Source organism: Anomalospiza imberbis, chromosome 6 (assembly GCF_031753505.1).
Source record: "Anomalospiza imberbis isolate Cuckoo-Finch-1a 21T00152 chromosome 6, ASM3175350v1, whole genome shotgun sequence".
In the NCBI taxonomy this organism is placed as follows: domain Eukaryota; kingdom Metazoa; phylum Chordata; class Aves; order Passeriformes; family Viduidae; genus Anomalospiza; species Anomalospiza imberbis.
In genome coordinates, this window is record NC_089686.1 from 44022991 (window position 1) to 44039371 (window position 16381).

Genomic DNA, 16381 nt, shown 5'->3' on the forward strand with positions numbered 1-16381 from the left:
TACTACTAGGTAAAAAGGGACAAAAATATTTCTTGGTTCAGTTCTACTGATTTAATGAAGAGTTCCATTTGATAACAAACATAGAAACTTACTGCAATTTTCCAGGTTGATGTTGCAGTTTAGGAGGGGCTGAAACTGAAGGAGCTGCAGGAGCTGAGGCAGGTGCAGGTGCTGGTGGAGCCACAGAAGATGGACCATCAGCATCAGCTGGTATTTCAACTTGCTTCCAGTCCTGGCCTTCCTCTACCAGCAGACCAATTAGTGAGCCCAAGCGAACATTTTTGCTTCCTTCTTCCACCTAAATTAAGAACATTAAGTTACAGATTACACGGTCTACTCTAATATGACTAAAACCAGTAGATGTTGAAGTTTCAGGCATATTAACGACAATTCATCAGTAAGATATATCCCATTTTATTGCTACTATTAGATATTTCAAGACTGAAATTAATTATAATTGCTACTATAAGGAGAGGAACATTAAATTATGCCCCAAATTCCATACACCTAAAGTTAGCACTCAGAAATCAAAGTAACTTTTTATACACACAGCCTTTGCAGCTCAGAACTAGAATAGGAAAAAGTATTACAATTCTGCTTAACTTTTCATCTCCTGGATTTTTGAGTCACTGCTACATTTTCATTACTCACAATAAAAAACCTCTGCATAAACCTCAACGAACCCTAGAATCTCAGATATAGAAAGAGCTGAAATAAATAGAAGGACTTTAGGGTGCTGGGATGAGAGGCTGGACACAAGACAACAGTGTGGATTTGCAGCCCAGAAAGGCAAATGCAGGAGTGTGGCCAGCAGGGCGAGGCAGATGATTCTGCCCCTCTACTCCACTTCTGTGAGACCCCACCTGGAGTGCATTTTCCAGGTCTGGGGTCCTCAACAAGACATGGACCTGTTCAGAGTGGGTCCAGAGGGAGGCCACAAAGATGACCAGAGGGCTGAAGCACCTCTCCTACAAAGACAGGCTGAGACAGCTGGGGTTGCTGAGCCTGGAGAAGAGAAGGCTTTAGAGAGACATTACAGCAACATTCCAGTGCTTAAAGAGAGTCTTATAAAAGGGAGGGAGAGGGCCTTTTAACACAGGCAGGACAAGGGGCAATGGTTTTACAATCAAAGAGGGTAGGTTTAGATTAGAAAGAAATGCTTTACTCAAAGGTGGTAAAGCACTGGAACAGGTTGCCTGTAGGGGTTGTGGATGCCCTATTCCTGGAAGCGTTCAGGGTCAGGTTGGATGGGGCCCTGTGCAACCTGATATAGTGATTAGCATCCCTGGTACAAGATGATCTTTAAGGGCCCTTACAAACCAAAACATTCAATGATTCTATGCAGCCAAAAAGAGTAAAAAATATCCCAGCTTTGGTAACAAACCAACAAAGCACAGGTGACCATGACAGGGAGAAAAAATTGGAGATAAAGTGAACGGAGAAGTAAAATTCCCTTGGGGGTTTTGCCACTGCAGCATAGTGCTTTAGCCACTAACAAATATATACTGAAGTAAATGTTTATTTCCTCCACTGGGAAGAAAAAGAGAAAGAACTTATGGTGGCTCATTCTGCAGTGGAATTTTTATACAAAGTAGTTTCGATACCAATTCTCATTTAGGTCATGAATGAGAAGATGGTAATGGATGTTAGGGAAGCTTTCCTGTCTGCCTGTCCAGGAGCCACTCTGGCAGTCACAGCCCCACCATGTGAATGGAGACCAAAGCCCCTTTAAAGTAGGAGGCTCCAGTAACCCCATGGATGCCTCACCTGGCTCCCTGCTCACCCTGCCTGACATTCAGATAGGTCTTCTTTACCAGATGACCCTGGGTTTCCCATAGCAGAATCTCAGACATCTGAATCCCTAAAGCAATTTTAATTGTGGCCCAGTAACACAAAACCAGCTTGAGCTGGTGCCTCTGAGGAAGGACCACAAAGAAAGGAATTCCTGTGCTTTCATTCCCTCAGTCTGTGCTGCCAATAGTCTGGAGTCTTCCTGCTGTGTCCCAGTGCCTGGTCACCTGGCCAATGCCACAGGTCGCTGTGCACTCTGCTGTGCAAAGGATCAGCACCAGGTCAAGGCCCCTTTAATGGTGCTCTCACCACATGCTCCACCCAGGGCAAAACTTGCAGCTCCCACTGCAGCTGCACATCCAGTACCTGCTCTAAGTCTATTCCTCAACAATTAATTACAGTTCTTAAACAATCATTCATCATCTGTTTTGTTCCAAATTGAACCATAAAGTATTTTAGGGAAAAAAAAACAGTGTTCATTTAAGAAGCAACTCTACTGAAAGAATAATCATAATTCTGAAATTACCCATCTAATATTTCATTCAGCTATTTAATCTTTTACTGCATTTTAAACTGAATCAGATGTGATCATTAAAAGACCTATTCAGACAGAGAAGAAATATATATGCATGAGTTTCTATCTTACTGTTAGCCTGCTCTTCCTAAACCATACACGGATTATACAGTCAAGAAAAACCAAGAAGGGTTACAGAAGTTGAATTAATTTAACCTAATGAACCTCCTATCTTTAAATGCAAAGCCCAAAGCATTAAGCAGACAGTGCGCTCATTTGACTCAAGTTTTCCATAGTGAACTCTGTCAAGATGGTGCAGAATTGCAGCTGGCATCAAAAGGCACACATTCTTGTCACATTTCTTTTAGGAAGTGAGTGAAATTCAGCCAGATGCTAGCTCAGAGGCACAAAACATTTTTAAATTCCCATCAGCTACATCACATGTGAAACTTCTGAGTGGCCCTTGGAAGGACAATCTTTTCAATAAGTAATCATCACCCCATCCACAAACCTGACACAGCTCATTTTATAAGCCTTACACAAACATCTACTGAACATCTAATACAGAGCAGAAATATCCACCAGACAATGCAGAAAGACAACCAAGGATCACATCTGAGCTAGGGAAAAAAAAAATCAGAAAATTTCTGATCTTATTCTCTTGTTATTTTAGTTTCTGAAACATCAGGGGTTTTCTGCACTTCTTAGGAGACTGGAATAAAAGCCCATTTATTCTGTACTCTAACTCTTAGGCCTACCATTTCTAGATTCCAAGGATTAAAAGAATCCATTAAAAATTGGGTTTGCATAATGATCTGTTCATGTTACTCCAACAAAGCTGCCTCACTTCCCTTATTCTGAAAGATGTTATAGTTATTTTCTACCTCCTGGCATCTCCTTCTCAGGTTCAACTCTTGGCATTGGATTGTTACTGGATGATATGGATATAACTAAGGCTTAATGTCACTGCTCCATGACACTGATATTATGTAGCTGCTGGAAAGCCTGGCTTTCATTTATCAAAAAATGTGCCACAAGAGCAATACACACAGAGAGATTTTGAAATTTGCAATGCATTTGAAATACAAGATAGGAAATTTAAAAACCCACAGCTTCTGAAATACTAATGTTATTTGTAGCCATCATGAATTACTATTAAAGAAACTAAGCAAATTTCTATTTAATCTCTCTAGGATTAATTCTTTAATACTTTTGACAGAGAGAATCCCCGTATCTCCCCCTCACATTATCTAACAAAGCAGTGTCTGCAAATGCAGAATAGGTTGCACAAGATTTTATCAAGGTTATCAGAGGCAAACTGATTTTCAGAAACATTCAAAACTGGAGGAGAGATTTAAAAATAGTGAAAGCATTGCCCAGCAATTATTTAAATAACTACACGGAGACTAAACATGGATTAAAAAATACGCCTGATGTGAGACTTCCTCCTGGCATGGCAGAATAGATCCTCTGAAACCTATTAAATGTGTTGTTCCATAGTTGAACACAAATTTAGCAACACGATCAAAAGAAGGAAAAATATTTTAAAAACTCTTGTCTATGTACACTAGTGCTTAAATGCAAGTTATCCTGTAGAAATGGAAGACTAACGACAGTTTTTGTAAGCCCTGACAGAGTTAATTTACAGCTGAGTTCCATCTTACATCCCCTCTCCTCCCTACCCCAGCCCCCCACCTACCTCGAGTTTTGCACTTTTGCAAAGGATGTTGCCTTTGCTTATACAAAAAAGGAAGATGCCAAACAGAACATTGCTTCTCAAATGCTGCCACACAGGAAACTACTCTCCCTTTTCTGTTTTTGCAAAGAATAACTGCAAATACATGCTGATGTAAGAAAACGCAGCTGTAGCAGAGAGAGGAAGTCTAATATACCAATCCAAAACACTTTTGTAACAGCAGCACAAACACATGTCTCACTGTGCATAGGGTAGGATTTTCTCACAGCTCCAGGAACCAGTTTGTACCTATGCCCATTCTGCTGTTTCCGAAGTAGCTGGATTGCAATTAATACCAGTATGCCTAATTTGTATGATTATGTGATCCACAACTCATGGGTAGATGTTCCCTAGATGAGACCTCCCTAACCAAATAATGTAATATTTACTGAAAGTACACAGCTCTCCAATTTTTATTCATTTTTTCCAAATTCTTGCAATTCACCCTGTTTAATTATTGTGGAGGGAGAGAAGAAACAGCTGCAATATACCACCAGCTGAGACTGCTTCAGAAAATTTCCTACTCATCCCAGTTCTTGTTCTTTCTATTAAGTTTAATCAATCTAATTTTGATAGAGGAAATTATTAACTCCAAGAACTGTTCTTCGGGTCAGCCCATGTTGTATAACATTCTACCTTGAATGACTAGCACAAGACAATCTAGCAGAGAGATGACGCATCCTGGGTAAAGTACCACCCAAAATTCCATATTCCGACTGATTGTTAACTGTTTTCCTGTAACTCAGAGTAAGAGGTGTCATAAACTACAATATTTCATGGACATAATTCACCAGGTGTAAAACATACAAAACAACAGGTGAAGTGAAAATCCATTAAAATATATACAGAATCATGTACCAATAGTCTGGTACACACTCGGCACAAACAGAGCAATTATTTCTCCCCAGGAAAACAAGCAAGTGCATGTTTCTGAATACTGAGCAGAAATTTAGCTATCTAAACTAGTTTTTGAGGCAATATGCTAAACAGCAGTCTGAAGTTATAATACCCTGCTGAGAAATGTAGGATTCCTACCAGTATTTTAGCCAATATGCCATCATCACTTGATTCCATGGTAACCACTGCCTTGTCCGTTTCAATTTCACACAATGCATCTCCAGCACTCACTGTGTCACCTGCAAAATACAACAGAACTTAAGAATACTTACCCTACACTTCCTTTTAGATTTGTTTAACCACGGAAGACAGATATTCACCATATAATACAGTTATTTATAGCTTAATACATGTTATAGCTAGTTGATCCCCCATCATTACTTATCATAATGGATCTTTCCTTTCCAAATAAAATCACCAAGATTCAAGAACCACAAACTGCTGTGGCAGAACACTGACACATTCCCAGTACTGATGTTTTCAGCAGGCTTTCCAAGAGGAACTACACACACAATAAAATTAATTTCCAGAACCCCATACTCAGTAGCATTGCTATGAATAAAATACTGAGCCTTCCATATTCACTGCCAGCCACCAGTCAGAGCAAGCTATCTAAAACTGCTTAGGACAATGGTATCATAGCTCTGTAACTGGCATCTACAGTATTAAAGAAATTCAAATAAAAACCTCAGGAATTTTAATGTCTTTGGGAAAGCACATTTGCAAGTGTGCTTAATCTCCTATATAATTCAGAAAGGTCTTTGTCTTTTCAAGCATTCATTCATATTTACCTTGTGAAATAAAAATATGCACAAGTGCTAGAAATTGCTTTTGCTACATTACACAAATCCAAGATTAATTCTGAAGCATACTCTTCCTCAGCTTTTGAAGAATATCTGTATCTGCTAGCAGATGATAAATATATTATGTGTCTGGATTATTTCAACAAATCAATTCTGACTAGATGTCCAACATTAAAATTGACATTACATTAAAAACCGTTACATAACTGAATGTTTTGGCTTCCAACAAAATACAGCTTTTGTTCCTTATAGAGACAACATATACAAGCCTAAAACATGCCTACAATTTTATAAGAAGTAAAATTCTAGTATTTTCCCATTACCAGAAATGCTGCAACAGCATTACCTGCCTAAGCATTTAGCTTAACTACTGATATCACTCTATTGTGCTTAAGAAGCAGAAGTGAAACCTAGTGCATGTTACCACCTACATTTAGGTAAGAGACAACACTATAAAAAAATGTCATCTCCTGTTTCAGACTACATGAATTAGAAAGGAAAAATGAGGCATTGTACCTCATTTGTGTTGAATAAAAACATCAAAAGCTCAGTTACCTACATAGTTTTATAAGTCATAAACGTTCCTATTACAGAAATTGGTAGAGAAATATACTTCATCTTTTTAATGTAATAATCTAACAGTCACATTCCACTTCGCAATAACTAGAGCATGAACAGTTTATAAGAGGAAGTCAAAACTCTCGGCTCTATACGAGTGTTTTAATTTCACTGGATCATTAATTCAAGTAGGCCATATATCAGATCATTAGGCAAGTACTTCTCAGCTGTTAAGAAATCAAATTGTTGGGCAAATTATGTAATTTTCAGAGCTAAGACTGGCAAGCAGAAAGGAAGTTAACTCTGTATCTTAATCTGCCATTAGACTGTAAGTGTTCTGCACCATTAAAAAGAAATCTCAGTGCTCAGAGACCAACAGCAGTGCCTCCAGCAGGGTAGGCCAGCCAAGCAAATACCTTCATCCATGTGTCTGTCACATGTCACCTCTCAACTTGGGTACCTGAAGCTGTTCATGGAAAACTAACTTCATCTTGTACAGGGAGGGCAACAGGAAAAGTCTTCAGAGAACTGGATAAACCACTTTCCCAATACTTTTTTGTTTTGTTTGTTTGTTTTCCTTTCATCACTGCAGCCATAAAGTTACCACAAATTTGAAATGCAACTGAATAAATGTGGTGAAAGAATTCACTTCATTGCAGCGTTCAAGTCCTGTCCGTGTTTCAGTACCCAAGTGCAATAGAAAGGACCATAGTTACTTTCATTAGAGATTACAGTATTTGTGATAGCTCCTAATCAGTGCTCAGTTTGATGTCAATTACAAATCAGCTTTCCCAATAATTAAGATTGTAAAGAACACTTTTGCAAAGCATATCTTTGCTCTTACACTTTAAACCGAGCAGTATTTGCAACAGTAGTTGCCTGAAACCAGAGCTCTCTGAAATTATATATATAACGCCCTTGAAAAATTTTGGGTGGGGTTCAGGTTTTTTGTTTCTTTGTTTGTTTTTGATTTGGTTTTAATCATTAAATGCCCATAGCTAAGCTGAATGGTTAAGCTCTCTACTGAAGCAGAGTTTCCTTCCAGGAGATCCAATTGGCATCCAATAGCCTCAGTGCTATGTTCAACTGCTGACAGTCAAGTATCCAAATCACAAGATACAAACTGCATTTCTTAATGTTGCAAATAAAATCAGAGTTGACTGAACACAGATACTGAAGTCCCTGGAGCTGATGTCTCAAAAGGTAGCAGAGCTACACTGCGTGTGGATGCTGCCAGCACTGTTGCATCTTCTGTTTTCTGCCCACATTAACAAGAGGATTTTGGTCTCCTGGGCTGTCAGTCTACCAGCTTTCATCAACATTAAATTCATACATAATAAATACAAGTTTTTAGAAACATAGTTTTATCTTTGTGAGAATGACTTTATTACCCACAGGAATCAACATGAAACTGCATTAACAATGAGAAGGAAAAGTAAAAGCTATCAATTAAATTCAGCACTTTCCCTTCTGTAGTAGTGAAATTATCTGTCCATCCTGTGAAACCATAAAATAAAAACATTTGATACTTACACAAAGAACTGAAAGACTATCAACATAGAATTATACTGACCCCTTCTGGTTATACAGTGGGAAGAAACATTTTATATGCAAGTGGCTTGCTTCTGTTAACTGCTTAAAAATATTTATTTTCTTGGACATCAGATTGTCAAACATTCATATTCAGCAATAACACTGCTTTTACATTGCAAACACTCTAGAGAATTAAGTAGTTAAGAGCATCCCTTACAGGGAGGTGTGTAAACATTAAATCATTTCACTATTTTCTTCAAAATTTATCTTAATATTGTCTTTATGTTTGTTGTCCGGACTCTTAGAGGAAACAAAAGTATTGATAGGAACTAATTATTGTCATAGATGTGGCTAATAAGACAAAATACTATATTTGGGCTTGGTCTTCTTTCTAAATAGAAAACAGCAATAAAAATACTAAAATAGTTTTCTTTCAAAGTCTAATATTCAATTAAGAATTGATTTTCATTAAAATAGGTGTGAAACTTTTTTTTTCTTTTGTGTTAGGGTGGAAGGCTAGTGGAAAGACTGAGAAAAACCACTGTATAGCTTTTACATTCCAACACTTTTTTATGAGGAAAGTGGATTCATTCATTTTGAGAGTAAACTGGAATCTACTTCAACTCCTACTATGCTCTCTTTGTTTTCTCTTGCAATTTTGAATGCTATACTGTAAAACAGGCTACTGTTGATATTTAATGTTTTACAACTATTGACAACTAACAAATATAAAAAGGATTTTGGATCATTCTTTCCTCTCTGCATCATCTTGGACTCGATTAACTGAAGCTTCAAGTTTCAAGAACACCAGTGCAATTTTTTTAATTGATATAAACTTCTGAATTGTTGCCAGTAAATTCTGCAGAAATTCTTATTAAAAGTTTCATGAGCAAAAGGCCAAGTCCACTACTGCAGCAAGAAGCTGTCTTCCAGCCACCTCTCAAAATGTATTCAAAATGTAGGAAAGCGAAGCTCTCCAGTAACACAATAATGGAAGTGTATCAACGCTTAAAATGATAAGCTAAAGGAAAAGGCTTATCTAGGCACAATAGTCAAAACATGTTTAGCTATCCAAATAAAGATAAAGATATTAAGCTTTAAGCTATTTTCTTTTCTCCATATGTATTCATCTCTTCCAGAAATCTAAAAATGCCTGTGAACAAGATATCTTCCTACAGCTATCCAAAAGCATCCTGCTATCCTGCAATGCATCCTACCCTAATGAACAATAGCTATCTGGAATCCAAAACTACAGTCAAAATTCAGGTTTAATATTAAATTGAAGAAGGGAAAGGGTAGGAGTAAACAGGACAAAGGTCTCCTGACAGAACAGGAACTGCTGACACTTCTACAGATCATTTTTCATTTACATACAAACCACATGAAGACAAAACTTGACTTTTATCCAGATTTTTTATCCAGTTGCTCCAAAATATTTTAATAGAAGCACATAGTTGTCAGAGCATAGAATTCAGGTTTTTTTTGGATGAGTAGGTTGATTTTCAGTTTGGGCTCTTTTAGGGAAAAATTTCCCCATTTGGTATTAGGGTTAGGAAAGTAAATTTCTCTCAGTTTTAACTGTAGACTATAATTAAGATATTAGAAAAGATATTCAAAAAATACCATATCTTTCATGGTATTCCATAACACAGCAGAAAAATGAGAGATCCTCCCCAAAGTCAATGGCTCTCAGACTTCCAAAGCTAATGAGCAGCATGACAACACTGGGTATTAAAAACAGCACACACACTCACACTGTAGAAGAGCCCAGTGGAAATTTTTCAAAAATATGATCAACACAACCTTTTGGAAGACAATTCAACAAAAAAAGAAAGAAAAAAAAACCTTTTAAAGAATGAAAAACTTCAAAGCAGGTATAGTTCATGATGACAGCATCCATACACCAAACATTTTGCTTCAAAATACTGATCTATAACCAGGAAGAATTATCTTATTTTTACAGAATAGATTTACATAGCTGAAGAATTATGGAAAATCTGACCACGGAAAATGCTATCTTACCTTCCTTTTTCAACCATTTCACAATGTTTCCTTCTTCCATTGTTGGAGAAAGTGCAGGCATAAGAACTTTAATACCAGGTGTACCTGCAAAACAAGCATGTGGTTATCTCAACTGAGTACTTTTTCAGTGTAATTTTTTTCTCAGTTAACTGCTTGACACAAAAGAAACTAAAAGTGCATGAATCTGAAAGATAATTGAACAAAAGATTCACTATGATGCTCCTTTTGTTAAGTTTACATACAAGCATGCCCACCAAAGAGCTCAAAGAAAAAAAAAAGCCCCTTACAAGAGAAATGGAAATTCACAGACTCTGGATTCCTAGACCTGAAGTTTTCTTGATCATCTGAAAATACATCCTCCTTCTCCTGTAATCCTTCTCCTCCTTGATTCAGGCTGTGGAATTTTTTCCAGATTAAAGCTTATCTTTTAAATTAATAAAGCCTTTTTGATCCTAGTATTGCAGATGCTGATGATCCACCTCTTTCACTGAAAGTTTTTTAATGTTTATTTATCCTTTTTACTAGAAAACTATATCAACTTTGTAGAAATTGCTTGATTTCAAGTTCCAGTGATTTTATCTTAGCTCAGTAAACCTATATGCAGAAGCAGCACTGTGTAACAGCACCTGGGAGCCATGTTAGTGGGATTCTCTGAGGGCAGAGCTCAGGAGACAGCACAGAGCTTGGCTTCACTGCAAATGAGACCTCTTGTCATCTGATCCTCTACACCAAAGAGGACATTAATATGAGAGATACTACCTTTCTGAACTTTTAAATATAGTTATGAGGCCAAAAAAAGCATCTTTCTAGATCTATTTTGTAAAAGCAGCTTTCCTGTACCTGACTTTTGAGGCTCTTTCTTGAACTACTATGTCTGAATTTGTGTTCAGGCACAGAACAGAAATAGACACATAGAAGGTACATTGTATACAATGGCAATGCTTATTTCTGCTTCATATTCCCTTTTCTCTAATACCCAGCATTAAGGATTGTTATTATTCTATAGGAAACAACACCACATTTCTCCCAGTTGCTGTATTGCTTGGAGTAATTAGAAACAGCTAAAAAAATAAACTTAGAATTTTTTTTTTCATTTTTCCTTATTATCTGCTTTTTAGATTAAAATTCTTCTAATTTTTTTCCTTGGCCCTTTTTTTTCCAAAAGCTGGGCTAAGGCACATGGAGGACAGGAAGGTGATTCAAGAGAGCCAGAAGAGCTTTACCAAGGGCAAGTCCTGCCTGACCAACCTAGTGGTTTCATAGGATAGAATGACGACACCAGTGAACAAAGAAGGGCTATGGATGTCACCTCTCTGGACTTACATCATCGTTGTCTGTAAATTGATGAAATAAGGATTAGATGGGTGGACTCTTTCATGGCTGAGGAGTGGGCTGGATCCAGAGGGTAGTGGTCATCATCTCAATGTCCCCACGGACACTGGTGACAAGTCTCTTAAAGGTACTGGCAGATGAAAAGCTGTGATGTGGCAGGTTGTGGTTTACAGCCCAGAAGGCAAACATAGCCTGGGACACATAAAAAACAGCGAGGCCAGCAGGTCAAGGGCGGTGATTCTGTCTCTCTACTCTGCTCTGGTGAGATCCCACCTGGAGAAATGCATCCAGCTCCTGAATCCTCAGCACAGGAAAGGCATGGATGTGTTGGAGGGGGTCCAGAGGACAGCCACAAAAATGATGAGGGAGGGAGCTCCTCTAATATGAAGAAACATCAAGAGAGTTGGGGTTGTTCAGTCTGGAGAAGAGAAGGTTCCATGGAGACCTTAGTGCAGTCTTTCAATAGTTACTAAAGGGGGCTTTTCAGAGAGATGGGGACAGAATTCTTAATTGGGCCAACAGCAATGGAACAAGGGGTAGTGGTTTGAATTGAAAGAGGGAGGATTTAGACTGGCTTTAAAGGAAGATTTTTACAATGACAGAGGTAAAACATAGAAACAGGCTGCCCAGAGTGGTGGTGGATGCTCCACCACTGGGAGGTTGGATGGGGTTCTGAGCAACTTGGTCTATTTAAAGATGTCCCTGCTCATTGCAGGGGGGGAAGGACTAGATGACCTTTAAAAGGTCCCTTCCAATCCAAATGACTCCGTAATTTTTTTAAAATGTGACATGGAAACATTGTAGCAAACCTCTAATGACCTAAGCAGCCATCAATGATCCTGACATTTTAAAATGCACAAAGAGCAGAAAGTTAGTTATTCCCTAAAGCCCCCAAGACAGCAACACAATCAGAATCATGCTACCAAAAGCATTTGAGTTTTGTGGAAATGAGCTCGATTGCATGGTTGATGTTCCCAGAAGCCTGCATGAGCAAATGCACATTTTTTTGTCTCAGTCTTTCCATGGTAGTTTCGGTTTAATATTATTCATGACTGTCATGTTTAGAAATGTATCCAGACAATGTTCCTTGTAAGGCTCACAATTCCAATCTGAATTACATCCATGCACTTTCTCTAAAAAGTTTCTTGCAACTTCTCATCTAGGACTAATAAACAGAAAAATGAACTATGTTATGTATGCAAATGCTTATCTGTGTTCATTTCCCAAATAAAGTTTTGTAGTATTTGAGGTATGACTGACGAAGTATGAGTTAAAAAACTGTCTTGTACTATACATATTTACTAAAAAATAATATTTCTCAATAACAGCAAGTAGAAAACATTATACATTATATGATACATTATAGGATGCAAAGAAGTGTTCTCAGTTTCATTAGTCTAACTTGACAAGTCTGACTTTGACAATGAAAACATTATTTTCAAGTTGTATCCCATAAATATCTAGGATTATTGAGAACTAGTGGACAGACCTCATTTTAAAAAGTGAAATTAATCCACATTTTTAATGAAGGAAAAATTAATTTTTAAACACAGTGGTTCACATTTCTCTTCCATGAAGAGCTACTTGATCCACTTCCCAGAATATGCTTTGTACTTTGGCACAACTACAAAACTGAGCAACAAATTTGTGCCACTGTAACATTTTCCTTTCAATGTTATGAGAAAGCACCCCAAAACATAGAATCCATTCTGGTCCTTTCCTCAAACTAGAAGAGGAACTCCAGCAGCAAGCAGCCATGAAATGGACAAATAAAGCTGGATGCAAAGTAGAAGACAGGACCTTGTGCACCCATTTAATGCTTAAATCCAAAGAGGCCCATGCTCAGAGAAGTTCAGTGCTGCTGCAATTAAGAGCCCTGTTCAGCATGAGATACACAGGAACACCAGCCACAACAAGAGTTTCAAAGCTGTTTTAGTTACTTTTTGAGTTACTGACCACACACATACAAAAACCAGGCTTCAAAGTGCCTCCTCAAAGAAAAGCAACTTTACAAGGTAGAATTACCTTCACCAAGTATTATTTGCCCTCATCTAGTTAAGAAGGGGATAGTAAGAGGAATCACTGTATTTACATAAGTTAGTTGCACTGTACAGGCAGTCCTTACAAGCACCTTGGGAAGTTAATATTGTTGCTTTGCAATTGTGGGTCAGCAAAAAGTTCTGGCAATTTGCACAGAATCTCAAAGACTAAGCTCATGGGCAAATGAGAATTTAGAACCATGAGCAATCAAAACTTCTGAACTTCCAGTCATCACCCACTGATTTTTACTTCTATCAACAGTAACTGTGTTATTACACTTCAATTAAGTGAATATACAGGAGGAAGACTTAAAAAGAACCCAAACAAATTTCCCACGAACAAGAGACTGCTATTTTAAATGTTCTCTATGTAGCCAAAAGAATTTGTCCTCGGTGACAAGTTTTAACCATCAAGTTGAGTCTGGCAACATTTCTGCTACCTTCCCTCTCTGTGAAGGGATTCAATGAATATTTAACCTGTCCCACCAGACAGATATTTCATAACTTCCTACACACACTCTGCAGTCAGTAGAGAACAGAAAAATGTGCTGCAACTTAACACCAATGATAAGATTATGAAACATTAAAAACAAAGAAAAATTGACACACCTCTAACATAAAGAGGTTGTTCTATTCTATTCTCTCTTTTTCCTCTTTCTCTGTGACCAACAAACTAGGAATTCCATTCTGAATTAATTGTTTTAATTATGCAAATCAACTTTTCCTCCACCACCACCACAGACAAGGACAGAATCACAGAAACAAAAAATTCATGTGATGTGATAAACTAGAGCCAAATGAACCAATTCTTCATATAGTGGCTTTTTCAGAAACAGAAAAGCAGAGAAATAAGAGTAATGCTAAAATAAAATTTACTTAAATTTACATTGTCAAACTAGGAACCAAGGATGAGCTTTATGCCCAAATGAGCTGTATTTTACCAGAGAAGTTATGACTTCTCATCTTTTATTTTAGAGGCAACAATGAAGTCAAGAAAATACTTTGGTGATACCATTTTTCTTAATGGTATACATGCCACCTTGAAAAGCTCTAAGTACACTAGAAGGATTGAATGAGGAAAGCCTGGATGACTTAAAGATGTGATCTATCCACTCTAACACTTTAAAGCTTACTGTAAGGAATTAAAATATTTTCGTCATTTGCATATCCAAATTTAGAAATTTAACTCCAGATATATATTAAGTACTCTGAACATAAAAACCACAATAGATTGTCTGGGAGGACTGAAGACAGGAGTTATTTAAGGATAAGATAAAAAGATAGTAATAAGACCAATTTAGGAGTAGTTCATCGTGCATTATACTATATTTGCATACTATTATATGTAGAAAAAACCCAAGCTTTTTCTAATAGAATCTGGAAACAAATAACATTTATTTCAAGAAAGGGATAGACTTTCCTGTATCTCACACAGCAGGCTTTACAAAGGAAAATATTTTCATACTGCAAAGCAGCCAGTGCTGGAAAGAAGGGAATGTCGAGGTCTAAGCCACAATAATTAAACTGTCTCTGAACTGCTACTGAGTTTTATTACACGAGGTTAATGAAAGCTCACTTTTTTGTAAGTGCACTTAAACCTCAAAGAGTTCAGGTATATCATGCTCAGCATCACACAGGGACCTCATGACAATGCATCTGATCATTGTTTAAATGTTTTTTACAAGTTGTAACTTACAGAGCAAGTAGGGAAAGATCACATTTCATTTCAGGATCCGTAACTCTTCCCACATCTCTTAGAGACAGAGGAAAACATGGGAGGGTAAATGATCTGCCTGATAATTGTGCAACAGCCAACTCTTGAAAAATACATCTTGAAAGGGTGTTGTCGTAACCTCACACCTTGAATTCTATGTAGGAAAGGATGCTAGACATGCAAGTAATAAATTTTATTTTTCCATTAAAGATCAAATAGAATAACATAAAAGATACATCACACACATCAAGTAACTTCTGCAGTTACTTGAAACATTACCAGGAGAGTAAGATGACAGAAATGTGGTGGAATTGACAAACAAGGACCAAAATACCCAAATAAAAAACTTTCAGTGCTTAGCTATACTTCCACTTCGAAAACACACTCCTGTTTTCAATGGTGAGAACTTTTTCCTTATCAACATCAAAATATTTTCATATTTGAAGGCTTAATTTATTTTCCTCTGTAGGTTTCGCTTTTTTCCTTTCTAGACCTTTAATAATGATCACGTCTCTCCGCGTTTTCTCCTGTCAGCACACAGGCACCCCGATGTGCTTTCAGCACCTCCCGAGAGCAAAGCAAACACGTCCCGGTGCGGGGCCGCAGCTCAGGGTGCGCCCAGCACACCGCGGGCCCCGCTCGCCTCGGAACCAGGGGCACAGCCTTTGCTGCCCGGCCAGCCCACGGAGAACTGCAGCCCGTGGGAAGCATTCCCGCTGGAGCAGCTCCTGGAGGGCTGTGTCCCGGGAGGGAGCCGGGCAAGGACCGCGGCTCCTCTCCCCGAGCGGCGGCATGAACAGCACGGCATGAACCGACCCGAACCCTCATTCCCGTCTCCCGGCGCAGCTGGGAGGGAGGCGGTAGAGCAGGGTGAAGGAAAGCGATTTTCGGGTGTTCCCCCTCCTCCTTCGCATTATCCTGCTCCGATTTTGACTGGCAATAAACTCAATTAATATCCCCACGTCGAGTCTGCTCTGCCCACGACAGTAATGGAGCAGTGGTCTCTCCCTGTCCTTATCTCAGTAGGTGAACTTTCTGCTGTTTTCTCTCCCCTGCCCACTTGCGGAAGGGAGCTATAGATGAGCCTCGCTGAGTGCCTGACATGCAGCCAGGGTCAGCCCACCGCAACCACCGGCTCTCAACCTTCTCTCCGCTGCACGTCCTCGCAGACTCATTTAGAGCAGGGCACCAGCCCGCCACTCACCCAGCAGCTCCCAGGTGCCGTGCAGGTGCCTCCATCCCGCCCGGGCGGGCGGGGAGAGCCCCGCGCCCAGCGCCGAGCGCCCGGCCCGCAGCAGCCGCAGCAGCCGCTCCCCGCCGCCGCTCAGCCACAGGGACGCCGCCATCTTCCCCCCGCCCCCCGACCGCGCCGGGGCTGCCCGCTGCCTGCCTGAGCACAAATAACCGGGGGCCGGCTTCAGCGAGCCCCCGTGCCCCGCCTGC

The 16381-nt window shown here is 39.0% G+C and overlaps 1 protein-coding gene across 1 annotated transcript in view; it reads right to left on the reverse strand.

Moving 5' to 3' along the window:
- Positions 1–16290, reverse strand: part of PDHX (pyruvate dehydrogenase complex component X) — a 33213-nt gene extending 16923 nt beyond the window's left edge. Inside the window, exons 1-4 of the mRNA XM_068193801.1 lie at positions 16143–16290; positions 9854–9937; positions 5076–5176; positions 93–298 (exon numbers count right to left, since the gene is read on the reverse strand). Coding sequence (XP_068049902.1) covers positions 93–298; positions 5076–5176; positions 9854–9937; positions 16143–16284 — 533 coding nt within the window. The 5' untranslated portion in view covers positions 16285–16290. The remainder of the gene's footprint in view (positions 1–92; positions 299–5075; positions 5177–9853; positions 9938–16142) is intronic.
- Between the last annotated feature and the right edge of the window lie 91 nt (positions 16291–16381).